The sequence below is a fragment of the Miscanthus floridulus genome, chromosome 17, assembly GCF_019320115.1.
Source record: "Miscanthus floridulus cultivar M001 chromosome 17, ASM1932011v1, whole genome shotgun sequence".
Classification (NCBI taxonomy): domain Eukaryota; kingdom Viridiplantae; phylum Streptophyta; class Magnoliopsida; order Poales; family Poaceae; genus Miscanthus; species Miscanthus floridulus.
Window position 1 is genome coordinate 96,518,724 of NC_089596.1, and position 27,930 is coordinate 96,546,653.

The 27,930-nt window shown below is 43.9% G+C and overlaps 2 protein-coding genes and 1 long non-coding RNA gene across 5 annotated transcripts; 1 reads left to right on the forward strand and 2 right to left on the reverse strand.

Moving 5' to 3' along the window:
• Window positions 1–622: 622 nt before the first annotated feature.
• LOC136514932 (uncharacterized) lies at window positions 623–3,882 on the reverse strand. The gene is made up of 4 exons (XM_066508638.1): window positions 3,667–3,882; window positions 2,279–2,407; window positions 1,410–1,492; window positions 623–933 (listed from the first exon to the last, which is right to left on the reverse strand). The coding sequence occupies exons 1-4, from the start codon at window positions 3,743–3,745 to the stop codon at window positions 901–903; spliced, it is 324 nt and encodes a 107-aa protein (XP_066364735.1). The 5' UTR covers window positions 3,746–3,882; the 3' UTR covers window positions 623–900.
• A 189-nt stretch (window positions 3,883–4,071) lies between these two features.
• On the forward strand, window positions 4,072–5,942 carry LOC136514933 (uncharacterized). The gene is made up of 3 exons (XR_010773893.1): window positions 4,072–4,359; window positions 5,247–5,641; window positions 5,804–5,942. It is a non-coding gene; the product is annotated as an uncharacterized lncRNA (long non-coding RNA).
• Window positions 5,840–11,015, reverse strand: LOC136514929 (uncharacterized). Of its 3 annotated transcripts, XM_066508635.1 has the most exons (12): window positions 10,692–11,015; window positions 10,296–10,527; window positions 9,836–9,918; window positions 9,641–9,741; window positions 9,397–9,492; window positions 9,218–9,271; window positions 8,602–8,750; window positions 8,404–8,521; window positions 6,574–6,661; window positions 6,432–6,488; window positions 6,279–6,362; window positions 5,840–6,183 (listed from the first exon to the last, which is right to left on the reverse strand). In XM_066508635.1, exons 1-11 carry the CDS (start codon window positions 10,798–10,800, stop codon window positions 6,280–6,282), a joined length of 1,170 nt encoding a protein of 389 aa, XP_066364732.1. In that variant the 5' UTR covers window positions 10,801–11,015; the 3' UTR covers window positions 5,840–6,183; window position 6,279. The 3 variants fall into 3 exon arrangements, with proteins under 3 accessions (XP_066364732.1, XP_066364733.1, XP_066364731.1); XM_066508636.1 differs by lacking the exon at window positions 6,432–6,488; XM_066508634.1 differs by having other exon boundaries at window positions 6,279–6,488.
• Between the last annotated feature and the right edge of the window lie 16,915 nt (window positions 11,016–27,930).

Consider the following 27,930-nt stretch of genomic DNA (forward strand, 5'->3'; position numbering starts at 1 on the left):
AAAAATTGGATATTATTATTATTATATTACTAATGTTATATACTTCTCATGCGCTAAGGATGCAAACCACAGCCAAATATTAAGATCGCCAGATCCCTTGTTTATCTTTTCCACTAAAGCTTATCAGTGCTGACCACGGCCTGCACACATCTGGCGGTGTGCAGATTTCCTACTTCTCAGATATGCTGACTTTAGAAGTATTAGAAGATCTCGTGCCTACGCTCAAGTTTGGTTCGGAGATGGAATCTACGTTGCACTACGCCAACTCTGATAATGCCTGTGAAGGAGGAGCCTTCACTCGATAGACTTTCGCTAGATTAACTCTGTAATAGGTGTGTTCCTCAGTGATGTAAGACATTTTATCTTGTAATCTTATGATATATGACAGTGATATCGACTAATATATGATAATATGATGGAATCAACTATCGGTTTCATCGTATTATAATTCATTCAGTGGATTTTCCCTTCGTAGAAAATTTGAGGATGTTTCAAGCACCATGGAGCCAGAAGCGCGGTCAACGTCACACGGCTTGGACAAGGTCAACGTCACACGGTGTAGACAAGACTACAAGCGCAAGCGCCAGGTCCAGCACTCATCACGGAGAGTAGACACAGCAAAGATCAGAAAACTAGACGGCTCTTCTGGGAGATCCTTGATGAAAGGAAATAACACAGTTCAAAAGGTATTGATGACATTCTATCAACCTTTGTTTTAGGGGGGGGGGGGGGGTTCCAAAACTGTTACATTGCAGTATATGTGATTCGGGTACAATGATTATTCCGCGGACACCATCTAGAGTGGAAGACCATGACTCTGGGAGATCCTTCCACTCTGGTCGCCAGAAAACATGGAGAAGAAATGTGGGACAACATTGACGAGAAAACAATGCAAGTTCACTACTTTTTCTTGCCGGTGACACCTGCAACCACCTGCAAAATAACAAAAGATTAATCCTTGTCTCAACCATTTTAAATCACATGAATGATAACAGCATCTAACCACCCGATGGAAGAAGCACTTTGGCTTCACTGTACTGTACGAATGAGATCAAAATAATGGCAAGTTAACTTATGACAATGCTCGAGTTGACAACACAAGAATGCAATTATGCAACATGAAGTACCAACAGATGCCCTTGCAGCCTTGCCCCTCAGGCAATTTACTCTGAGACACCAGTAAAACATTTAGAGCTCATTTTATGGGACTTCTTTAGCCAGGTTAGCATGAAGTGACCAAATAGGGAGTCTTTTTTTTTCTAATGAAGATGAATAGGAAATTTATTTGCTAAGGAAATAAACATTCTGAATTGGGAAATGATGAGAAATTGAAAGGAAGCAATGTTTATCGTTTATATGATCTTGAAATAGCGCACATAAAACAACCCAAAAAGAGGGAAATCACATACATCATTTAGAGGTGGTGGAGGAACTTTTTCTGCGGTCTCCCATGAATCCAGGATTGGCCGGACAACTGCTGGAAGAAAGAGACCTGAAATTGCACATTATAAGGTTAGTTGAAATCATTTGGCAGAAGGAAGACAAACAGCAGGTTGCTAAGTTTTCCCCAATAGATAATTCCAAAGGTTCAGGCAGGCAAGTCAGAAAAACTTAGGAACCAAGTTTGTTCAAATGTGTCTTCACAAAAAAAAGGGCGTACCCAGTGCAGAGAGCTCCCGCTCTGTGCGGGGTCCGAGGAAGGGTGTCAGTGGCAAGCCTTACCCTCGCCTGTGCAATGCGTTCACAAAACGAATAAAAAATGCTCTTATTTCTTTCTGAAATGTCAACGCACACAACACCACTTCCTATACGTTTGTCCCCTACTAATCACTGTAAAGTGTCAAATTGCACAAGAACATTTTGGGTCATGAGTCATGACCATAGCAGGCCCACTACTTAAATTGCTATTTTATATGCTTGATATTTAAAATACAGTTCATACAGTGTGCATTCAATCTCATCGCTTTTGAGCTGACCCTTTCCAGGTAGAAACTATGTGACAAGAACTGAGTGCCTAGTGCTTATGATGCTCCATAAATTTGAACTACAGTGGTTGGCAGCAAAAATTTATCCAGTTGCCACACAAAAATGTTGACCTGAGATGCACTCTATCTCATGACCAGCATGTTCAGGGTAGGAAAATGCTATTACTTAATCAAACTTGATAGCAAGGGATTGTGAAGGATAAACTCAGGCAATCTATTGGTATTACGAATATACAATGGTATAAAAAGGTTAGATTCGAAGTGCGGGCCTGGTGCAAGCGGTAGAGTCTTACCGCCTATGACCGGAAGGTCCCGGGTTCGAGTCGCAGTCTCCTCGCATTGCACAGGCGAGGGTAAGGCTTGCCACTGATACCCTTCCCCGGACCCTGCACAGAGCGGGAGCTCTCTGCACGGGGTACGCCCTTTTTATAAAAAGGTTAGATTCAACTAATGCACACAAACTTTTCTAGCCTACAAAGCCAAACGTTTCTCTTAATCATGGACAATTTTAGGTGCAATCGGAATTCTCAGAAATAAGCATAATTACCCATTCAGACAACAAGTAAAAAGTAAACTTGACAGAGCTATTCCTTGTACTATCCAAGTGAATGGATCCACAAAGCAGAGTTCATATATCATGTGGCCTCAACACTTTTTTTGGTATGCATTGGCCAATATCTACAGGCTATATTGATTTTCAATCTCAATTTGTTATTGGTAGAGACCTCTTTGCTGGCAATCAAATCTTTTCAAATGCCACTCAAGTTCATAACCCATACCCTAATGCGGTCTACCTCTACAAGCAAAGCAAGGAATCACTTTTTAACACGATTTTTGAGGAAGATGAGAAACTAAGCATAACCATATTTCAGAGGGAGAAAATAAGACCTCTATGGGGCTCATCTGTGCAAACAAAATACAGTGGATTTCACATAGAACATTTTCAGACAAACCAGAAATGGACATTTAAATAGTGAATATAAAGGGGGAAAACTAGTCACATTGAGAGTAGTCCAACTTTGTCTTCAATTACAGCAAGCTTCTCGACTTTTTTTTTGTACTTAAGAGTATTCCTACTCCCTCCGTTCAAAACATTCCAAATTGTAAGTCATTTTAGTTTTGTCCTAAGTCAAACTTCTCTAGCTTTGACTAAGTCTGTAGAAAAATGCACAAATATTTACAAACATCAAATTAATTCATTAGATACACCATGAAATATATTTTGATAGTGCATTTATTTGATACTGTAGACGTCAATATATTTTCCTATAAACTTGGTCAAAATTAGACAAATCTAAATCGATTTCTTAGCACTGCAGTTAAGTATCTTGGGTGGGAAATGGAACAGCAGAATCTTTGTATTGAGCAGGGAAATGTATAGCCTGAAAGTTATAATATAGCTGAATCATGTTTCAATGGCCATGGGGGCAGAGCTACTGAAAAGTTGAATCTGCATCAGTGCTAGAGATTTGGTATACTGGATCTAACGAGTAGTAGTAGCAACTAGCAAGTGAGAAGGCCACCGAAAAGCCCCAGCCTAAAACAAGCCCTACCTTCCCAGCCCTACCCTCACGGGGTCAACCAGAACTAAGCCAAGCCACACCGAAAGCAAGGGGACCCTACGCCCCAAGGGCGCGCGCGCATCTAGTAGGGTTTGCAGAGGGGAAAGAAGGGCGCGTACCGAATCCGGCGATGAGGCAGGAGGCCGCGACGACAGGCTCCTTCACAACGAAGATCTTGAGCTTCTCCATCACGGCCATGGCTGCCGCTTCTGCTTCTGCCTCCGCTCCTTCGCTTCGCCTTCGCGTACCTCGCCAGCCGCCGTCGCTGGAGACAAGAGACGGAGACAGGTCAGTGCTCTCTCCTCCGATCTGTGGACGTGGGCCCGTGTCTGGTGCCGAGAGACTTCCACGTCCAGCCCATCTACAACCGTGGTCCAGCGGGACACGATCCATTTTGTTGTTGGGCTGAGGCCCATACCGATGGCCGTAGCCCGTAGCGGAGAAAACGAAAGGCTCACGGCATATTCAGAGTTGCTGGTTGGAATATTCGTCTCTCGCGCGCGAATATTTTGCCGGGACGAGCGAATCTACCGTCGCTGCGCCGCTTTCTCGCGCTCCGCCTTTGCCTTGGACCGCACGCACGGGCACGGGCCACCCTTCTCCTCCTCTCCTCTCTTCTTCACCTACCTATTCTCAATTCTCTTGCTCGGCGCGCGTAGAGGACGGGACTTCTTCTTCTTCATCACCTGCTTCCTCTCCACGTCGGCACATGTGTCTTGCTCGACACCGGCAGTACCGTGGCCCGTGGGTCGTCGCCGGACGCCGGGCACCGGCAGGCGGCAGCGCAGCCGTCAACCATGATTTTACCAAAGGTTAGTACCCCGCACTACTGTCTCGTGTGTGGAGCATCAATTCATTCAAGTATATTTTTTATGAGATGAGTTGCATGGTGTTCGTGTTCGTGTTCGTGCTTTGGTCCTCTGATGAAATCCTCTCGTTAGATAGGTCTGCAGCACACCATGATATGATGCAATCGTTCGCCAAACAAAAATGATGCAGCCAATTACTGAATTATTACGCGTGGTTTTACCATTCTTTTATTCGTCTGGTTATGTTTGTCGCCTGACGCCAAAACATCTAAGCTGCCTTTTAATTTGCCGGTTGCGGACTCTGATTCAGAATTCAGAGTCGGACGAACCTTGGCAAATAGTATAATGGAAGCCGCATGGGCAGCAGCTCGATCAACTCATCAGCATAAGCATGCACACGACCACCTTCCTTGCACGGGAGGCCGCCGTCTCTTATTAACCAGGTCAAGCATGGAAACACAGTTCGGTTCATGCAGGTGAGATCACATAAGAGAGATCTGAATGAAATAACAACAGGACAAGGAAGACGGCCGGGTTCGGGAAATGTATAGCTCAATTTGGCCATCGAGTTAATCCTCAGGCCTGGTTTAGTTTCTCTCTCTAAAGTTTACTTCCTATCATATCGGATGTTTAGACACATACATGGAGTATTAAATATAGACTAAAAAATAACTAATTACACAAACTACGACTAATTTACGAGGCAAATTTTTTAAGCCTAATTAATTCATGATTTGATAATGTGGTACCACAGTAAACATGTGTTAATGACGGATTAACTGTGCTTAATAAATTCGTCTCGCGGATTACTGAGAATTTCTGTAATTTGTTTTTTCATTACTATCCGAACACTTTCATATAACACCTCAATATAACACCTGATGTGACAGCTCTCAACTTTATTCTCTGGATTTAAACACCGTCCGATGAGCACTGAGCCATCAGATAAGTACATCAGACGTGGCACTGGATGTTCCGCGGGGTAGCAGAGATAACTGATAAGGCACGACATTTCAGGGGTTTCTCCGGTGAACGTGTCCTGAAGAAAGGCTAGCATCATGTTCGCTCGATCTTATCAGCCATGGCTTATGAGCCATGATACAATATTTTTCTTTCATGACAAAATGGTATCAGCCGGCTTATAAGCATAGAACCAACATGGTGTAAGGCCTTGCCGCCGGACAGCCGGTCTGCGCCGAGCAGGACAAAGGTTAGTGTTTTCGCCGCTGGAAGACAGGAAGAGGCAAATGGTGTCATCGTCATCGACGCCGGCGCACTGGCCCTGGTATTGCTTCACAGCGCACTTATACAGTTATACGTTGTGAAATCCAGTTCTGTGGCTGCCATTCTCGTTCTCTTTTCAGTTTTACGCTATTAGAGTATATGCGAAAATGTATTGCAGCATCTGCACTCTCGCATTGATCTCTTTGTATGCCTTTTCTTGCAGGAAAGAGATGTCCAGAGAAACCGTACCACACGGAAATAAGCAACAAAGAATCGATTTGAAATCTCGGTATGATACAGGAGCATGGTGCCATGGTGGACAGCACCAGCGCAGCATGTGGCCGTGAAATAGAAGCAGCAAGTACCAGATACTCTTACAGGTACATCCGTACATACATCAACCGTGCCCTAGACACTTCTGTCCAGGTGCGCACTATTTTTTTCAGTGTTTCTGTGTCGTATTATTCTGCTACTAGAAGCAGGCCGAGTTTCACATGTGTTGGAGATGCTACTCTAAAATCATCATCTCCAGGTATTGGGGAGAAGTGAAAGTATCATCTCGACTCCCACAAGGTCTCAAGAATAATTTACATGCCTTTGGTTCTGCAGAATCAGAGGAAGTTCAGTAAGTGCAAAGCCACAGGACAGAGACTTTGTTTCTCTGGTATTGCAGGCGAGCAAAATGGATATCCTTTTACCTTATGACTCAATTGCTGCAACCCTTACTGGCTTCATTACCCTTACAATGTTCCTCATGTGCTCAAACCCCATGACTATCACCCCTATGAGATAAAGAAAGCTTAGTTGCAGCTTGCCAAGCAAGTTATAGACTGTTACGGCGGCATTTGCACCTTCATCTGTTTGCATCGTCACAGTAATGGGTCTCGCAGAAATGAGTGCCTCGGTTTCTGATGAGGATGCAGCGTAAGAGATTTGCTCCAGAACAATTAGCCTTGAAGAGAAATCGGAGGTGTTTAGTCTTCTTAAGCTTACCCGATGTGTTCTCAGGCTGGGCTGACCACTCTTCAGGTTTCATCGCAGATTTGGTGGCCTTTATCAAATCCATAAGTGCATTGTTCACCTGGAATTTATAGAAGGTTACATGAGTTCCTACTGTGCTTTTCATGTAAACTGTGAACAAGCGAGAAAAGGAAACATCAGAAAGCTCAATGAGATGATTTTTCTTTTTTTATAAAAAAAGAGCCACGGAGAAGATAACCATGCCAATGGCACGGCACCCTGGTTGGTTTGCTCTCAACTTATCTCCTATAAAGATATAATATGCTCGGTCAATTGTTTCAGTGTTTCTTAAAGTCCTTTTAGTGTGTTTTATCTTAAAGTCCTTTTAGTGTGTTTATTACTGTCCAAATATTCTCCTAATTATCCATAACTTGAGTATGTGAAGGCATACATATTTATGGTGTTTAAAACAAACAGGTATGAGAGTTGCTTGCTATATTGATGAAGTATACATATTTAATAGATGATTGATATGATAAAGCAGTTGAACCCAGACTTGGCGAAGTCTACATATTCACTACAACTAATTCAGTTTGCAACTCCGCTGCACTGCTTGGAAATTTCCTAGAAACAAATGTCATGTTTGCTTGGTTAGTACAAACTATTATGCCGAGTTCATGCTAAGCCACATGCCTCGGTACTTAAGACAACTTGATTTCAAATACAACTTTTGGTAATCTATTGGATCCTATAATTATGTTTCTCTGCTAGACATAGTAATGGAGAACAGTTATCTTCAAAAGTATCGTATTATGTTGCACATTTGGTTGGGATGAATGATGCTTTCAGATAACTGCAAGGTCTGATGTCATCTTAGTTCACTCAGGAAAAAATATATGAAGAAGTGCAACAGATTTTTCTCACTCAATCCTACTGCCCAGTTTGGTAGACAAAAGTTGAGTATTAGAAAGCTCAAATTTCTCAAGAACCTTGCAGACAGCCACAGCTTTTGATGTTATCTTTGTTGGCCAGGAATTATGGAATTTTCCACCACTATGCAACAGTTTAAGAAATCAATCATATCAATGTCCTTCCTAGTATTTCAGTGGCACATTTTGCTGTTTTATCAGAGTCCCGCACTTTACCTCGTCTAGTCTTGTCTTTCATGGTTCTCTAGATGTGCAACATGCTTGAGCATGTGATAAGCCAGTAAGCCACATACCTAGATACTTGAGGCAACACGATTTCATTATAACTTTTGGCAACCTACTGGATCCTTTAATTCCGTTTTTCCATGCTAAACCTAGTAATGGAGAACAGCTTCCTTCAAAAGTAACATGTATTCTGTTCTGCTTTTCCGTGCTAAACCTAGTAATGGAGAACAGCTGCCTTCAAAAGTAACATGTATTTTCTTCAAAAAAAAGGAAAAAAAAACATGTATTCTGTTGCACGTTTAGGTGACGAATGATGCTTTCAGATAACCGAGATGTCTGGTGTCATCTTAGTTCACTCAGCAACTCTGGTATTCTGTTGCACGTTTAGGTTTAGGTGATGAATGATGCTTTCAGCTAACTGAGATGCCTGGTGTCATCTTAGTTCTCTCAGCAACTCTGGAAGATATGCACAAGTTGCAACAGAAATTTCTCATTCAGTGCTCCTTCCTAGATTGGTTAGAGAAAAGTTTAGTGTTAACTAGCTCAATTTTGAGAAACTTGCCGAGAGCCACAGTTTTTTATGTTACCTTCATTGGTCAGCAATTTTGGGGGTTTTCAGTTAAAGCAAATAAGCAAAACAATCAATCACATCAATGTACTCAATATTTCAGTAGCACACGTTGCTGCTTTATGAGAGTTCGCATTTTACCTCATCTGGTCTTTCATGGCTCACTAGATGTGCACCATGAAGTTCTACCATTCTTGCAACAGGAAGAAGCCTTTCTGCTAGACGTTTTGCATGGCACAATTGTGCAATGATATCGTACCTGAATTTTATAATGTAAGCCACATGAAATGGATGTGTACTATTCTCCGAACAAGAATATCCACTGTTAACAAAACTAACCTTCCATGAATAACTGAAACTAGAAAACCGGCAGATCGTATTGTATCTAGTTCCTTAGTAGTCATATTGTGAGTCCAGCATGCATTGACTTGCCCTTCAAAACCACAATTAGATTGCATCCCTGTCGACGATATGCCTTTCACATATTCCTGAAAGCAAACACAGTACAGATGAACCTTCCATGTATGTTGTCTTCATTTTAGTGTATACCTACTAATATCTTTATATTATAAAGTGGGGTATGGAAAACACAAAACCATAAATTCACAACAAAAGAACTGTTCAGGAAGAATCACAACAAAAGATGACCAAGTCAAAATCACACGATTCAAGGGTATGGGACAAATACAAATATGTTTGTATTCTAAAAGGGTATGCACACCATAGAAGCAAATTCACAACAAAAGACGACCTATCCAAAATCACATAATCCAATGGTATGGGACAGCTGAAAATAACGCAGACAAGTTTTCAATGTGTAAAAGCAACCAACGTCATCCAGAATACCCAAATCAACATGAGAGAAACATGACATATCACATATGCCAGTCTAGAAGATACATCATCGTCAGCAGACTGTATTACAAAGCAACATCAGAAATGTGATATCACTCACTTGATAGAGGATCATTCTTCTGGTACACGACCCAACAGTCTCCTCAAGGTACTCCTGCATAGTTGCATTGTTAAATCAAACATATCAACAGTGATTAAGTGAATCTGAAAAGATAAAAACTAATTTTTCATCAAACAGGGAATGATGACGGATGCATTATTACTTTATTAGTTCCTTACCTTCGTATAATGTGTTTCCAAGTCCACGAGGGCTCTCTCCTCTGGAGTTTTTGCCCTTAAGAAACGGAATGCAAGAGATAGCATCTGCCCATCTACCTACAAAAGCAGGGGAAAAAACTTAACTCATGCCACGAATAGATGAAAATTATAATCAGTGCCTCTTGTAGCATTTCCTTTGCATTTTGCAACATTGAGCATATTCAGTTCCACAAATATGTACCAAAAAATACCAAAATTCCAGTACCTTTGGGAAGCATTGAAAGCCACCTCCAGTGACATTAAGCAATGCCAGCGAACATAGCCTGTGAGGCGCCATCGCCGCTAGCTTGCAAGCAATCATGGCACCTGATTGCACAGAGATAACAGAGTCAATGCCTAAAGCTCACACATTTGAAAAGCAGGACCCCAAAACTGAAAGACGCACAAAAACATGACTTACCCATGGAGTGGCCAAAAACGTGAGCTTTCTTCCACCCCAAATGATCCATCAAGGCCAAGGCATCCATCGCCATGATTGCCGTCCTGCCAGATATGAGAGACCACGTTTCAAATCAAATACTCATCAGACCCACCGCCCATTTTGACTTTTCCTACACATGAGCGCGTGAACGTGATGGAAGATATGATTCCCCCCATCTTTCTTCCCCATCACTCATTTCCTCGTGAAAGCTATTGTGCCAGGACGCGAGTGAAATGTGGAATTTTTCTCGTCGAAAGCTACATGCAGGCTGCAGCTGCTGTCGTCCACCAGATCCCCGATCGTTCTGGATCGCAAGGGGAGGAAGCAATCCTGTGGTATCTACGGAACGGTACGGCCCACCAATCGTTCCAACCATTGGAACCGACGACGGGGAGGGAGCCAGGGAGGATACGGATCTGTTGGAGGAGGGGATACTCACGAGTAGAAGGATTTGTTGGGGAGCACGGAGCTGTGGCCGACGCCGCGGTTGTCGAAGCAGCAGACCTCGATGCCATCGCCGCCGCCGCCGGCCTCGTCCGCTTCCGCGGGGGCCGCCTCCGCCGCGCTGCCGGCCTCCTCGTCCGGCCGCACGGCCTCGTCGTCGGCGGGCTCCAGCGATCCGGTCAGCCCCTTTATCTGCGGGCCCCACGAGTCGTGCGTCCCCGCCAATCCTTTGATTCCGACCCAAACCAAACACCAAACAAACCGTTTCCCATCTCAGCGAAAAGCCGAAAGAGGAAACCAAAAAGTAATCTTTTTTACTGCTATACTACACGAGAAAAAGAAACGGGGTTCTCTTTCTCCTCGGCCCGGGAGAGATCGGCGGCGTGCGTACCGATGATGAGGAGCACCTTGGTGACGCCGCGGCCGTAGCGGCGGTAGAAGAGGCGGACGCCCTCCCACTTGTCGCCGTCCGCGTACCTGCCCACCTCGCAGTAAGGCATTGCTGCTCGCCGGCGACTCTCCTCCTGCCTCCTACCACTCCTGATTCAGCTAGCGCGGCAGCGCGCGTCTCGTTCTCGTTACCGCCGCCGCCGCGCGCGGTTGGTTTTTGGCTTTGACCGTTTCGAGGGGATCGGTCCCGGGGGAATGGGCGAGGCGTCGTTGCCTGGAAGGCAGCTGGAAGCGAGAAAATGCGCAGAGGGAAAACGAGGGGAGCGGAGCTGCGGAGGAAGGGAGCCGGTTATTTATAGCCGTCGGAGTCGGTACGGGCGCCGCGGCGCGAGGGAAAGGAAGAAGGCGCGGGCGAGAGGGGCGAGAGGGTCCGATCCCTTCCGGAGCCCGGAACACGTGGACGGAGACACGTCGGCGCGTCGCCGTCGGCTGAGTCAAACCGACCGTGCCGCGAGGATAAATAAACTATGAGGCTGAGGTCCATGTTTTTCGGGGGGCAATTTCATTTCGTTTGGTCGCCGGCTTTTTGGTGCCTGCCGAGTTGGACTGGATAATGAAGCGAGTAGCGATTGGAACGCTGTATTGTGCTTTTGCAGTCACAAGCGTGATCGTGCTGTGACTGACGAACCGGTGAGTGATGCCTACCTAGTCCTGTTATCCTGGAACGGAGGGAACCGGTTACATTGGACGGCCAGCTTTCACAGCGACCAGGAGCAGATCGTGCATCATGCGCGGGGGGTCCATTCATTCATTCATCCGGAATAAGTTTTCCCCGAGAAGTGGACAAAAGAAAACTTCTGAAAAACTGCAGACGGAAGTTCAGGTTCTTAATCAAAGAAAGCAACCTGAGGTTTTGATCGCTCAACGATAACAGTTTAAAAGCTCAATAGGATTCATTATATCTGTACTCGCTTCTACAGATAAATGCTAATTTCTGCACGCAATTTAAGCGACACGTTTTTTTTTTGTTCCAACCTTCCAGGCTTCTTGCATCTCGCTCCGTCCATCACTGACCTCCGGCTCTGACATCATATCGCTGTTGACTGTTGAGTGCCGAAGAGCAACCGCACGCGGTACGTTGTAATATTCTTGTGATGCGCGTGCGTGCGTGGGCGCACGGCCGCAGCCGGCAGCCGGCAGCCGCACAGTGCGCGCTGACGCGGCTGTCCGATCGATCGGGTGGGAGGAGGCGCGGGCGTCGCCGCCCCGGGGCCCCGCGCACCGTCCCTGTCGTCCGCTGCGGCCGCACCTGGGTCCCGTCACGGCCGCTCGGTGCCGCCGGCCCGCCCCCGCCCGCGCTCGGTGGTGGTGCTGTTATTGGTGGCTGCTTCCGCTTGGCACCGGCACGGGTGCGCGGGGCGGTGATCCATCAGACGACCATCGCTGCGTCAGGCTCGGCCTGACGCGAACCCGCTTGGCACCGGCACGGATACCTTTCGCTCCCCTCTGTTTCTTCTTTTTGCAATTGGTAAACCTTTGTATACGCGCCGTCGTGCTTTTCGTGTCGAGCGTCTCGGTCGGCGTCAGAGATCACCCAAACAGGCAAACACCCACCGAATCGGTGGGAATCCCCTGTCAGGCCTGCAGAGGATCGTGACCGGGAAAGAAAGAATCCAGTCATCATCCATCCAGGGTCTGGAATTGTTTCTTCTTTTGGAGTGCACAGCACACGGATGATGGATCGGACATGTCAAAAATGACGTGCGGTGGAGGCGGCTTGGAGTCAAGGATTTTCTATCAGGAATTTCGACCAAGTCCTTCCGCGCGTTTAGAAGTAGGCCTGGTCGCCGCGCCACCCGGGCCCATTGTGTCGATGACGCTATTAACGAGTAACTGGGGTTGTTAGACCACCTCCAAACTCTGGACTCTGGTTCATGAGATCTTGCCAGTTCCTACACCATGCATCTTAAACGGAAGCGTAATCCAAGTTAGCACGATCAGAATGCCCGTGCATATCCGGACCGGGCGCAGAAATGGCCAAACGGGGAAACTCGTGATCCACGAGATCCTGCATCGTGTGTTGTCAGGTCACACAGCTCACGGCAGCAGAGCGTACGTTTCCTGCGCCGACGACCAAACAAACTAGAGATCCAATCGGGAGACGTCTCCGGGAAGGAAAAACGGTCGACCAGACACGCACACACAACTTGAAATCTTGAATTCGCTACGATCAACACCGGCCTCCATCCAGATCCCTTCCAGCGATTTTCTTCAGTTTCCAGAGAGGCCGGCACGGACGTGGCCTGCGCACAGCAGCCTGTGCCGTTGCTGCTCCATTATAGCCTAGGACACTATACCACGAAACTATCATTTCTAATGCAATTTCTTTTGTCTAGAGTCCAAATAAAAATCAACCAATCATTTTCATTGTGTTTCTCCCCCGAATCCGGATCCTCTACACGACTACACCTGCTGTGGCCATCATGCTCACCACGGGAGGGAAGGAGGTGTGGCCATCTCGCCACGGGAGTGAAGGAGAAGGAGATGCGCCATGCTCGCCACTGGAGGGAAGGAGATGTGGCCATCTCACCATAGGAGTGAAGGAGATGCGAGAACCGCAGGGAGACCCAGCGTTCATCGCGAGAGGGAAGCGGCCGCTCGCCGCGAGCCCGCGAGTGGGAAGGAGAAGCGCAGGGAAGCCGCTCGCCGCGAGAGAGAAGGAGGCCGCTGGCTACGAGGTCCGCGGCGCAGAACGACAGGGCGATGCGGCGGCGCGCGAGGTCCATGGCGGCGGGCAGCGGCGTGCGAGTTCCACGGCTGTGCGTGCAGCGCCACCGGGGCGGCGGCCGCGCACGCGGGGCGCCCGCGCGAGATCTCGTCGGTGGCCGCGCAAGCTCCCGTCGGCGGCCGCGTGTGCGAGGCAGCCGCCCGAGGCTCCACGACGGCGTTGCGCCAGATTGCGCCGGTGGCCGCGCGAGGCTCCGTGACGGCGGCGGGTGTGCGAGCTCCCATCGGGGGCGCGAGGTCTGTGACGACGGCGGCCGCAGGAGCGGTGCTTCCCAGCGGCAGCGGCGCGCACACGATCCGCAGTGCCAGATAGAAACCGAGCGCTCCTCCCCAACGCTGCATTGGGTGGTTTCCGCGGCCTCGTTGCGCGTGTAGACGTCTGAGTCTATCGTAGACTCGGTTTCTTGTTTTTTCTTATTTTTTCACGTACATATAGTGTCACGTCAGTAAAAATTAATAAATAGAGGACTAATAAATAGTCATATAAACTATTATAAAGTATGCATTGGAAGTACCCTCATGAGGTCACGTATAGGAGCTTGTTCGGCTTGCCAAACAGTATTTTTTTCTCATAAAAAATCAGCTGCTAAAGTATTTTTTAGATGCTACAGTGTAAAATTAATGTCATCCGAACACCTTTTAGGTGCCAAGTCATGATGAGGTTCGTAGCGACGGGCCGTCTCGTACGTCTAGGGCCTTGTTTGTTGGACTTTCGTTGACCGTGCAGTGTGGTACACGAGCTGCGGTACGTAAAATTAGACTACCCGTTCAATGTCGTGGTAGATGGGTGTTGTGCATCGGGAGAACCATGGACGTTGCAGGATATTTTGTGGTATTTTCAACCATTTTTCGTGGTCAACCATAAGAAATCTAATTTTAAACATATCCAAACATGGTCATAAACATTGCCTCTGGGTGCATGTGGAGTGCTATGAATCGACTCTGTCTCTCGATATTTATGTCCTTATGGATGTGGCATTGATCATGACTAGCCTCGACTGACCCTCGCCTAAAAATAAACATACAGTGTGTTCATCAAAAGATCATTGGGATTCGTAACCTGACTCGATTCTTGAGTGACATACGAAAAACATCTCCAACAAAGACGCTCGACTTCCTATGCATGCTGCATTCACCTCCTTCTCAAAATATGCCCACACAACACGTAGTTTCCGTGGAGCTTCTCCAACACTTGTACCTGCCATAGCTACCCTCTGAAGGCGCTAAGGTCATGCCTTCCTGACTCAATGTTGTCCAATAAGGCAATAACTAAGTCACGCTATTCTGCCTGGTCATATATGTCCTCATCGTGCATACAAAACTTATGCAACACAACATCACGTGCTCCATGCATAATAATAGTATAATATAAATAGCATGTGTATGCAAGTAAAGCATGCTAAACCTACCATTGAGTATGCCAGGGAAATATTAAACTCCATATAGCGCCTAGCTTCGGTGCAACGAGAGCGCTTTGCCTACTGTTTTGTTGCTTTAGACCAATCTGACGCAGCCACGTGGCATCGTGCGTGTGTGAGCATCGATTTAGCGTTTCCCGATTGTTCAGGTAAGCCACGTCATCTCCTTCTGCTTCTCCGTAGAAAAAAAAACTCTCCTTGACTCATCCGGTCATCCCGTCAGTCATCGACGAAAAAAAACCCAAATCGCCTCGCCTCGGCACCTCCGTGGCTCCTCCTCTTCACCCTCTTTCACTCTTTCTCTACCCCGGCCGTACATCTGCTGTCCACCGCCGATTCCTCTTCCCCGCGACAGCGTGCGCCGGTGCGGTGGTCACGGCGATGACGCTTGGGGTGCAGGCGGGCATAGGGCGGTAGCGCTGCCAGGAGGCCGTCCTCATCCTCATCTCCGTCGTCAACCATGGGCTTGTCCACCAGTGCCTTGCCGTCGCCCTAACCCTGAGGTTTGTGTCCTTTCCTCGATCTCCATTCGGTGTCTGATGTCGATCTTTCTTCTCTCAAATCCCGCCGTTGGAGGAGGTCTACCCAACACGGCCTGAGTTCGAACGGCGAGGACAGTGATGAGCGGCCTCAGGGGCAGCACCATTTCTCAGGTACTCCAGTGTCCTCCATTTTTGTAATTTTGTTTTGCCTCTTTGATTTCTCCCCGAATTGACTTCGATTCCTGTTCTAGAGTTTGGGCTCTAATGCTTGGTTGACCTTTCAGACTTCAGGTAATCTCCTAAACCTTGCAATTTATGAGTTCAATTTGCCTGAAAATATGTATGGCGTCACAGTTACTGTGCTAACATAACTAAAGAGGCACACTATGATTCTTTTTTAGGATTGGTTCAACAAAAAATAGTTTTTTTTCTATTCTACCTTCTCTACTCATATCAGCTCATGACTAGGTATATCAAATTTATTTCCAGTCTTACAAACGAAACTATTGATTACATATAGCGTTTGGCATTTTCACATTTCAGTTACTGAACCTGTGTCAGCACTATTTAGACAAATATGCTTCCAGCTTTTTGTGTTTAGTCAATCTTGGTTGTTGATCAAATCTCATATGTACCTGATTTAGAAGAATCGAAAAAAAGTATTTTCCATCCATTAGGTTCAGATACATCAAGCCTCTTTCTCTTTCTGCATGTAGCATTTGATTATTGGTTCAAACAAGACATCGGAGTGATGCATCAAAGTTCATGGATTATATTTTAACTATTTCGTACTGGAGTTATTTGGACACAAATCATAGTCACACAATGCACCATTGGCCTACGTGCTTCAGCAACAATCAAACTGCGCAACCTATTGGATTTTAGACAAATGAAAACAACAGTGAACAATGAGACATCATCCTATGTACATGTCCTAAAAAACTGCAGCACGACTTAGTGTATCACGTTATCCCGTTATGAAATAATGTTATAATGATATATAGATGTACAAAAAACATATTTAGAAAGATCTTTCATTTCTTTACTGAGTTTCACTTTCATGCAAGTGGCATCAAGATCTTCAAAGGATGCTGCCATATCAAGATACAGATCGCCAGGGCAAGCACTAGGCAACTGCATATGTCTACCAAGCTGGCACAAGGTCTAAAAATGAAGAAAAACATCTTATTTGCCTTACACATTTTTTCCCAATTGCTCATTTCGTAAGATGACTACCCAGTCCAATACACTGCAGAGAGGCAGAATTGACTTCGATTCCTGTTCTAGGGTTTGGGCTCTAATGCTTGGTTGACCTTCCAGACTTCAGGTAATCTCCTAAACCTTGCAATTTATGAGTTCAATTTGCCTGAAAATATGTATGGCGTCACAGTTATTGTGCTAACATAACTAAAGAGGCACACTATGATTCTTTTTTAGGATTGGTTCAACAAAAAACAGTTTTGTTTTTTCTATTCTACCTTCTCTACTCATATCAGCTCATGACTAGGTATACCAAATTTATTTCCAGTCTTACAAACGAAACTATTGATTACATATAGCATTTGGCATTTTCACATTTCAGTTACTGAACCTGTGTCAGCACTATTCAGACAAATATGCTTCCAGCTTTCTGTGTTTAGTCAACCTTGGTTGTTGATCAAATCTCATATGTACCTGATTTAGAAGAATCGAAAAAAAAGTATTTTCCATCCATTAGGTTCAGATACATCAAGCCTCTTTCTCTTTCTGCATGTAGCATTTGATTGTTGGTTCAAACAAGGCATCGGAGTGATGCATCAAAGTTCATGGATTATATTTTAACTATTTCGTACTGGAGTTATTTGGACACAAATCATAGTCACACAATGCACCATTGGCCTACGTGCTTCAACAACAATCAAACTGCGCAACCTATTGGATTTTAGACAAATGAAAACAACAGTGAACAATGAGACATCATCCTATGTATATGTCCTAAAAAACTGCAGCATGACTTAGTGTATCACGTTATCCCGTTATGAAATAATGTTATAATGATATATAGATGTACAAAAAAACATATTTAGAAAGATCTTTCATTTCTTTACTGAGTTTCACTTTCATGCAAGTGGCATCAGGATCTTCAGAGGATGCTGCCATATCAAGATACAGATTGCCAGGGCAAGCACTAAGCAACTGCATATGTCTACCAAGCTAGCACAAGGTCTTAAAATGAAGAAAAACATCTGATTTGCCTTACACATTTTTTCCAATTGCTCATTTCGTAAGATGACTACCCAGTCCAATACACTGCAGAGAGGCAGATGTAATTGACTTCGATTCCTGTTCTAGGGTTTGGGCTCTAATGCTTGGTTGACCTTCCAGACTTCAGGTAATCTCCTAAACCTTGCAATTTATGAGTTCAATTTGCCTGAAAATATGTATGGCCCCACAGTTACTGTGCTAACACAACTAAAGAGGCACACTATGATTCTTTTTTAGGATTGGTTCAACAAAAAACAGTTTTGTTTTTTCTATTCTACCTTCTCTACTCATATCAGCTCATGACTAGGTATACCAAATTTATTTCCAGTCTTACAAACGAAACTATTGATTACATATAGCGTTTGGCATTTTCACATTTCAGTTACTGAACTTGTGTCAGCACTATTCAGACAAATATGCTTCCAGCTTTCTGTGTTTAGTCAACCTTAGTTGTTGATCAAATCTCATATGTACCTGATTTAGAAGAATCGAAAAAACATATTTTCCATCCATTAGGTTCAGATACATCAAGCCTCTTTCTCTTTCTACATGTAGCATTTGATTGTTGGTTCAAACAAGGCATCGGGGTGATGCATCAAAGTTCATGGATTATATTTTAACTATTTCATACTGGAGTTATTTGGACACAAATCATAGTCACACAATGCACCATTGGCCTACGTGCTTCAGCAACAATCAAACTGCGCAACCTATTGGATTTTAGACAAATGAAAACAACAGTGAACAATGAGACATCATCCTATGTACATGTCCTAAAAAACTGCAGCACGCCTTAGTGTATCACGTTATCCTGTTATGAAATAATGTTATAATGATATATAGATGTACAAAAAAACATATTTAGAAAGATCTTTCATTTCTTTACTGAGTTTCACTTTCATGCAAGTGGCATCAGGATCTTCAGAGGATGCTACCATATCAAGATACAGATTGCCAGGGCAAGCACTAGGCAACTGCATATGTCTACCAAGCTGGCACAAGGTCTAAAAATGAAGAAAAACATCTGATTTGCCTTACACATTTTTTTCCAATTGCTCATTTCGTAAGATGACTACCCAGTCCAATACACTGCAGAGAGGCAGATGTAATTACCTTTATTGAACTAGGATGCTGAGCCCTTCCAAACTGAACGCTATTTTGTCCAAGGCGCATCCCTGGCTCTTTGTCAGTGTGGTATTGGTCAATTACAAGTACAGGTAGAATCAATAGTAATCTTGGCTTCTGCTGATCAGATGTTATAGCTTTATTCTTTCCATATTTTAGTGTCATAGCAAATTGGTAATAGTAAATATCTCTTTCAAAAAATGGTAATATTAAGTTACAACTAGAGAGGAATGACAAATCCATGCTCTAAGATCATTGATAACATGCAACATGATTATTCTGTGCCTCTTAGACATCTCATGCACCTTCCTGTATTTATCATTGATAACATCTCATGCATCTTGCTTTACTCGCATGAAGTAAAATCTCATCATGTTTTTCCTCTTTCATTGATTGGCAAACATGTCTGCATGGATGCATACACAAAGCTAAAATTGGTTTCTGTTCTTGTGCATTGATCACACCAGCAAGTGTCTTACCTTACTTTGGCTAAAATGTTCAGAAACAAGTGGTCATATCTCCAACACAAGTGAGGTACTGAGTTGGATATGATTGTAGTTACATGCTCTGGTCTGCCTCAATGTTCCTTTTCAAGCCACAACGATGTCACTGTTTTCCACACTACCATGTGTGTGCGAAGAAGTTCTAACAAAATAAGCTTGATTTGGTTTCATTCTGCTTCTTTGGACATGAAAAATCTACACACTCCTTCAGTTTTTAGCCATCAGTTTATTGGCTGTAGGCCCTGATCCAAAGAAATTTTACAATATCCATGTATGCTCCATTCCAAATATTTCTTCGGTTTACTATGTTCACCAACCTTTTTTGTATTTTCTAATGATTGATTTGTACATTATACCTACAGCATGATGACATGTGTTATGCATAAACTGATAATGCAGGACAATATCAGTCCAGATGCTTTTGATCATCACCTTTATGTTGTATGTGGATTGTTACCAGTTTAACTAAGGTAACTAAGGTAAACCACATGTCTCCATTTGGATTTGGACAAACTCATGCCGCTGTCTTTAGATTGTCAGATAATTTTCCAGGATGTTTTAAAGTTTTACGTTCACTTGGTACGTATTTTAGTCAATAGTTCATTGGTTCTTAACGAGGCATCAGGTTTCCGCAGCGAGATGGTCTGTACCGGATACGTTTTTACTTGAAATGGAACTACTAATGTATGAGGAAACAACCATTTGTAGTATGTTTTCCTTTTAATATGAGTTAGCACAAGTACATAAGTGTACCTCTCATATATGAGAAAGGACTACCAGTTTTATGTTCATAGAATGCAAATTGAAATTGTCTATTGTTGTCTTATATGCTCACACTACGCAGCTTAGTGCCTGAAAGCATCTAGGCCCCTAGTTGGGTTTCGGTGATTAATGACAATACAAGATTACTATGACTAACGTGTGTTTTGCAGATGCAATTAAGTTAGGTCATGGTAATGGAGATCAATCGGGCAATCAAAGTTGTCATGCCCCTACGATGGAAATCGTTTCGGTTTTCAAAGGATGGACGATAAGGTTAAGGATGACTAGTTCTAAGTATCGATTGGAGTTGGAGAGACACTTAGAGTAGTTTAGGACTTTGTTTTTCCTTTAGCCGTACTATTAAGGGGGTATGAAAGGGTAGCTTGACCTAGTTAAGCCTAGTGAGTTAGGTGTGGTGCACACTTGTTGAAACTAGCTCTAGGTAGCTCCTATGAATGCCTAAGATCCTTTGTAGCAAACTTTATTCACATATGATCGAGAGTTGGAAGTGAATGGAGGGTCAAATGCTGATCGGACACTGGCCCCGGTGCGACCAGACGCTGGCCGCAGGGTCCGGTCAGTTTATTTGATCAGCTGTCTGCGTTTGGTGCGACCGGACGCTGAAGGGGTCATGTGACCGGACGCTGAAAGGCAGCGTCCGGTCGACTCCAGTAAGGTTCCAGAGAAGGGAATCTATGACCGGACGCGTCCGGTCAGTGCTGACCGGACCCTGAGGGTTCAGCGTCCGATCGAGTCCAGTAAGGTTCTAGTAAGAGTTTTATGCGACCGGATGCGTCCGGTCAGTGCTGACCGGACCCTGCCAGCGTCCGGTCAATACATTTTTACTGGTTCGCGGGTTGAACTGATCGGAGCGTCTAGTCAACATGACCGGAGCGTCCGGTCACCCCACAGAAGCTCATAACGGCTCGTTTTTCAGGCTGCCTTATAAATAGAAGCTCCACTCGTGTGTGGAGTTACTTTTGCTCATTCCAACGGCTGAGAAACATGTTTGTGAGTGCCAAGAAGAGCAAGGTCCTAGTGAGGTGTTTGTGATTTGAGAATCCAAGAGTGAAACCTCATTAGTGAATTAAGAGTAGACAAGTGTGCATCTATCTTCTCATTAGGCTTCGCGTGGTCAAGTGAGAGTTCGTGCTTGTTACTCTTGGTGATCGCCATCACCTAGACGGCTTGGTGGTAATTGGGAGCTTGGTGTTCACCCGGTGGAGCTTGTGGGTGACCCAACTCAAGTTGTGAGCGGCTTTGGGTGATTCGCCGCGATGGAGTGTCAAAGAATCAACCCGTAGAGAGCACTTGATCCTTGCGCGGATCAAAGGGGAGCTACACCCTTGCGCGGGTGCTCCAATGAGGACTAGTGGGGAGTGGCGACTCTCCGATACCTCGGCAAAACATCGCCGCGTTCCTCTCTCCATTTACTTTGAGCATTTACTTTAAGTATTTACTTTGAGCAATTCAATACTTGTCTTTACATTCATAGAATTGCCATGCTAGAGTAAGTTTGGAACATAGGTTGTAAGTCTTTTGTGCGTTAATTTGATAGAAACACTTTTCTAGGCACAAGGGGTTAATTGGGCTATCCGTAGGATTTGATTATTGCAAGAAAATTTAGAATTAGCCCAATTCACCCCCCCTCTTGGGCATCTTGATCCTTTCAATTGGTATCGGAGCCTCGTGCTCACGTTTTTAAGCTTAACCGCTTAGAGTAAGATGTCTCACGGGGATGGACCTCCTCCTATCTTCGAGGGGGATGATTTTCCATATTGGAAAATTCGCATGGAGGCATACCTAGAAGCTCTAGACGTTGGAATACTTAGAGCCGCCTCTCAAGGGTTCCCAACACCTAAGAATCCCGCACAACTTCAAGGCGATGAAGTGAACTATGAAAAATGGAATACAAAGGCTCGCAACACCATCTTTAGAGGTCTTTGCAAAGATGTGTTCAACCGCGTAAGGAACCACAAAGACGCCCATGCACTATGGTCGGACGTTTGTGCGTTCCATGAGGGAACTAAGAGTGAGCGTGAGGAACGCTATCATCTTGTGATTAAAAAGCTAAATTCATTTGAGATGCTTCCCAAAGAATGTGCTAATAAGATGTATTCACGTTTGAATGTTCTTGTAGAGGAAGTCAATGGGCTTGGACTTACTCAAATGTCGCCATCCGATGTTGTGAGAAAGATCTTGAGTGTCCTCCCCATTGACAAATATGGCCATATTGTGACCGTGCTACACCAAGGTGATCTTTCCACCGCTACACCGACACAAATCTTGGGAAAGATCAATGCTCATGAGATGTACATGCACATCACCCCACAAGATGGCTCATCCTCTACAAAGAAGAAAGAGAAGGACTTAGCATTCAAAGCGAGTCAAGATAAGGGCAAAGCAAAAATTGAGTATGAGAGCTCAAGTGATGAAGAAGATGATGAAGAAAGTCTTGCTCTCATGGTGAAGAAGACCGCCAAGATGCTAAAGAAGCTAAACAAGAGTGACATCAAGTTTGATGGCAAGAAGAAGAAGTTCTTCACTAGCTCAAGAAGAAAGCCAATCTCCGAGATGGATTGCTACAATTGTGGCGAACTTGGCCATCTTGCTCATCAATGCACAAAGCTCAAGAAAGACAAGTTCAAGAACAAGAACAAGGGCAAGAAAGATGACTCAAGCAATGAAGATGAAGATGAGAAGAAAAAGAACAAGCCATACAAGAAGAGAGATGGCAAAAAGAGAGACTTCCACAAGAAAAAGAAGAGTGGAAAGGCCTACATCGTCGGTGATTGGCTCACGGACATTGATTCATCAAGTGGATCATCCAATGATGATAGTGACAATGAGAAGGTGGCCGCCATTGCTATTGATCTTGCATCTTCCCCACCACCATCACCATCATCCTCTACACACCTATGCCTTATGGCCAAGGGTGAACGCAAGATAACTAAAAGTGATGATAGTAGTGATGATGAGCATGCTAGTGATGATGATAGCGATAGCGATGATGATAATTCACCTACATATGATGATCTTGTCAAAATACTAAGAAAATACACTAAGATCATTAGAAAGAGTAGAGCTACAAATGAAAAGCTTGATGCTAAAAATGATTCACTCTTAGCTACTGTGATACATTGGAAAAGGCTAATGATGTGCTTAGAGAAACTAATGATGCTATATCATCCAAACTCAAGGAGCTCAAATCTTCCAAGAAAGAGCTTAAAGATAAACATGATAAACTTGAGTGGGTGCACAATGAACTCATCACTAGCCACAAGAAGCTAAAAGATGAATACACTACTCTTAAGATTAGTCATGATACTCTTGTTATTGCTCAAGAATTTTTACCAAATGAGCCACATGATGCTACTAACCATGTTGTCAAGATTGATATAGCTACTTCATGTGATGATTTAATTGATGAGAGCATTGAGCATGGATCTAGTAGCAAAGGCAAGCAAGTGGTTGAGTGCAATGACTATGATGAGTATGTCAAGCTCAAGAGTGATAATGAGAAGCTCATGAAAGATCTTGAAGAGATGAAAAGCCACAACAGCATTATGCTAGAAACTCTTGATCATGACAAAGAGTTGATTCTTGAGAATGAGAAGCTCAAAGAAGAAAACAAGAAGCTCAAGGAAGAAAAGAAAGATGATGCTCTAAAAGAAGAAAATAAGAAGCTCAAGTTGGAGAAAGAGCATCTCAAGATTGGATTGAGCAAGTTTGCTAGAGGCAAGCATCTCCAAAGTGAGCTACTCATGAACACCGTCATGAAGATGGATAAAAGTGGCATTGGATATGTGGCAAGTGTGGAAAAGAAGAAGGCTCAAGCTCAACAACAACAATCAAAGCCAAAGTCAAAGCCAAAGAGATGTTTTGAGTGTGGACAAGAAGGCCACTTTGCTCATGAGTGTCAAACTCCACCGCCACAACCCTTGCCTAAGCATGCTAGACCCTTTGCTTTCAATGCTCACTACATGCTTAGAAAAGATTCAAGTGGAAAGATGAAAGTCATGTTCTTAGGACCCCCCAACAAGAGTAGACCTAAGAAGATTTGGGTGGCTAAGTCACTTGTTGAGAAGGTGAAGGGTTCTCAACAAGTTTGGATTCCTAAAGTTTGAATCTCATGTGTGTAGGTGAACTACAAGACCGGTGGAGGTCATTGGGTTATTGATAGTGGTTGCACTCAACATATGACCGGTGATCCTCGTATGTTCACCTCACTTGATGAAGAGGTAGATGGGCAAGAGAAAATAACATTTGGAGATAACTCAAAGGGCAAGGTTAAAGGATTGGGCAAAGTGGCAATATCAAATGATCATTCCATCTCCAATGTGCTATATGTTGCTTCATTGAGCTTCAACTTGCTATCCGTTGGGCAATTGTGTGATCTTGGCTTCTAATGCTTGTTCACCAAGAAGGAGATTGTTGTATCCAAGGTAGATGACAATCAAGTGATATTCAATGGATTTAGATACAACAACTTATATCTAGTTGACTTCACCTCCGAAGATGCAAATTTGAAGACTTGCCTATTCACCAAAACAACTCTTGGGTGGCTATGGCATAGAAGACTTGCTCATGTTGGGATGAGCTCACTCAAGAAGCTTATGAAGAATAATTTGGTGAGAGGGTTGAAGGATGTGAAGTTTGAAAAGGACAAGCTTTGTAGTGCATGTCAAGCCAACAAGCAAGTTGTAAACACTCATCCAACCAAAGCTTTCATGTCAACCACAAGAGTGATAGAACTCCTACACATGGATTTATTTGGACCAACAACATACAAGAGTTTGGGAGGAAATCTCTATTGTCTTGTGATTGTGGATGACTATTCAAGGTACACATGGGTGTTCTTCCTTCATGACAAATCCGAAGTTGCCTCGTGCTTCAAGAAATTTGCCAAGAGAGCTCAAAATGAATTTGAAGTGAAGCTCAAGAAGATAAGAAGTGACAATAGCAAAGAGTTTGACAACACAAACATAGAAGCTTATTGTGATGAAGTTGGAATCAAACATGAAGTCTTCGCAACTTATACTCCTCAACAAAATGGTGTAGTTGAGAGGAAGAACCGGACTTTGATCACTCTTGCAAGGACAATGCTAGATGAGTACAACACCCTCGAAGCTCTATGGGCGGAAGCAATCAACACCGCATGTTATGCATCTAACCGCCTATTCCTTCAAAAGTTCCTTGGCAAGACATCTTATGAGTTGCTCAATGGGAAGAAGCCGGACGTCTCATTCTTTAGGGTGTTTGGTTGCAAATGCTACATCTACAAGAAGTGGCAACACCTAGAGAAGTTTCAAAGACGTTGTGATATAGGTTTTCTAGTTGGTTACTCATTGAAGTCCAAAGCATATAGAGTATTTAATCATGCCACCGGCTTGGTTGAAGAAACATATGATGTGGAATTTGATGAATCTAACAGCTTCCAAGGAGCACATAAGAATCTTGATGATGTAGGTGATGAACCATTGAGAGAGGCTATGAAGAATATTCTGGTGGGAGACATTAAACCAAAAGATGATGAAGATGATGTACAAGTCATTAACCAACCTTCTTCATTAAGTGTACCACAAGATGGTGAAAAAGATGGGAGAGTAGAAAATGAAGATACTCATATCTCCCATGAGCAAATAGTGGTACAAGCACAAGATGTTGATGCTCCACAACCTCCTCCTCAAGTGGTCAATAGAAGAAATACACCTCTCCTACAAGATCATCTATAAGATCTCATCATAGGGAGTCCATCAAAGGGTGTAATGACTCGATCTCAAAAACTCACTTCATTTATTGCTCATCACTCTTTTGTCTCTTGCTATGAGCCTACCAAAGTAGAAGAAGCTCTTAAAGATCCAGATTGGATCAATGCCATGCATGAAGAGTTGAACAACTTCACTCACAATGAAGTTTGGACTCTTGAAGAGCGACCAAAAGGTGCAAGAGTCATTGGAACAAAGTGGGTGTTCCGCAACAAGCAAGATGATCAAGGTGTTGTTGTGAGGAACAAGGCTAGACTAGTAGCAAAGGGGTTCTCTCAAGTTGAAGGTTTGGATTTTAGAGAGACCTTTGCACCGGTTGCAAGATTAGAAGCCATCCGTATCCTTCTTGCATATGCATCACATCATGAAATAAAACTATATCAAATGGATGTGAAAAGTGCATTTTTAAATGGCTTTATTAATGAACTAGTCTATGTTGATCAACCTCCCGGGTTTGAAGACCCTAGATATCCTAATCATGTTTATAGGTTGTCCAAGGCACTATATGGGCTTAAGCAAGCCCCAAGAGCTTGGTATGAGCGCCTTTGGGACTTCCTTATTGAGAAGGGCTTCACTATTGGGAAGGTCGACACCACACTATTTACCAAGAAGCTTGATGTGCATATCTTCATTTGTTAAGTATATGTTGATGATATCATCTTTGGATCATCAAATGAAGACTCATGCAAAGAATTTGGTGAATTGATGTCGAAGGAGTTCGAGATGTCAATGATTGGTGAGCTTACATTCTTTCTTGGTTTTCAAGTCAAGCAAATAAAAGAAGGCATCTTCATCTCTCAAGAGAAATACACAAAAGATCTTCTCAAGAGATTCAAGATGGATGAATGTAAGCCAATCAAGACACCAATGCCTACTAATGGACATCTCGACCTAGATGAGGGAGATAACCCGGTTGATCAAACTCTCTACCGTTCTATGATTGGTAGCTTATTATATTTAACTGCATCTAGGCCCGACATCATGTTTAGTGTGTGTATGTGTGCTCGATTTTAAGCTAGTCCTAAGGAAACACATTTAATTGCCATAAAAAGAATCCTTAGGTATCTTAAGCACACACCAAGCATTGGCCTTTGGTATCCCAAAGGAGCTTTATTTGAATTAATTGGCTATTCCGATTCGGATTACGTCGGATGCAAAGTTGATAGAAAAAGCACATCCGGAGGGTGCCATTTGCTTGGTAGATCACTTGTGACTTGGTCCTCCAAGAAACAAAATAGTGTGGCTCTATCCACCGCCGAAGCGGAATACATTGCCGCGGGTGCTTGTTGTGCACAAATATTATACATGAAACAAACTTTGCTAGACTATGGTATTGTTCTAGAAAAGGTACCTCTTTTGTGCGACAATGAAAGTGCGGTAAAACTTGCAAATAATCCGGTTCAACACTCTTGCACCAAGCACATAGATATCCGCCATCACTTTCTAAGAGATCGTGTTGCTAAAAATGATATATCACTAGAAGGTGTAAGATCCGAAGATCAATTAGCGGATATCTTCACTAAACCGCTAGATGAGGCTACTTTTTGTAGATTGCGGAATAAGCTCAATGTACTTGATTTTAGTAACTTCACTAAAAACTAAGCTTGTGTTGTCCCTTGCATTCATTGTAATATACAACATGCTTAATTTGTGGCAATGCATATAGGGCTTGTCTAACATGGTTAAGATAACCGCCAAAAAGCGTGTGAAGAAGCTTAACCTTGGATCAAACTTGACAAGCAACTAGATCTACTTTCAAGTATTGCATATGCATGAATGTTGTTTTTATCGTTTTGTTCCATTTGCCCATTTATCGCCTATTTTTCTTAAAAAGAATAATAGCCTAAGACAAAATATTTATAAAAATATGAGGGTTTGAGAGATGTCACTCATATCAGTCATAATTTGTGTTTATTTGAGTCTTAGTCAAGTTGGGACTTGATTGGGAACATGCAGCGTGAAGGAAGGTTGAAGATTTGCTGGAAAAGGTGCACCGGACGCTGCACCGGACACTGTTGTCTAGCGTCCGGTCAGTTCACAGGAGGTGAACTGCTGGTGAAGAAGTGATCGGACGCTGCGTTTGTGCGTCCGGTCAGGAGGGGATCCAGTGTCCGGTCGATCGAAGGCAGAATAGGCTGTACTGACCGGACC

Bases quoted from the DNA above. Each gene is read 5' to 3' on its own strand.
- LOC136514932 (XM_066508638.1), bottom strand. From the start codon at position 3,745: ATGGCCGTGATGGAGAAGCTCAAGATCTTCGTTGTGAAGGAGCCTGTC. The intron at 1,493-2,278 runs GTAAGACTCTAC...GTGCAATTTCAG, and splicing joins GGACCTTCCGGTCATAGGCG to GTCTCTTTCTTCCAGCAGTT. The intron at 934-1,409 runs GTATGTGATTTC...GTTATTTTGCAG, and splicing joins CTCCACCACCTCTAAATGAT to GTGGTTGCAGGTGTCACCGG.
- LOC136514929 (XM_066508634.1), bottom strand. From the start codon at position 10,800: ATGCCTTACTGCGAGGTGGGCAGGTACGCGGACGGCGACAAGTGGGAG. The intron at 9,493-9,640 runs GTACTGGAATTT...CTGCTTTTGTAG, and splicing joins GCTTTCAATGCTTCCCAAAG to GTAGATGGGCAGATGCTATC. The intron at 6,662-8,403 runs GTAAAATGCGAA...TATAAATTCCAG, and splicing joins GCCATGAAAGACCAGATGAG to GTGAACAATGCACTTATGGA.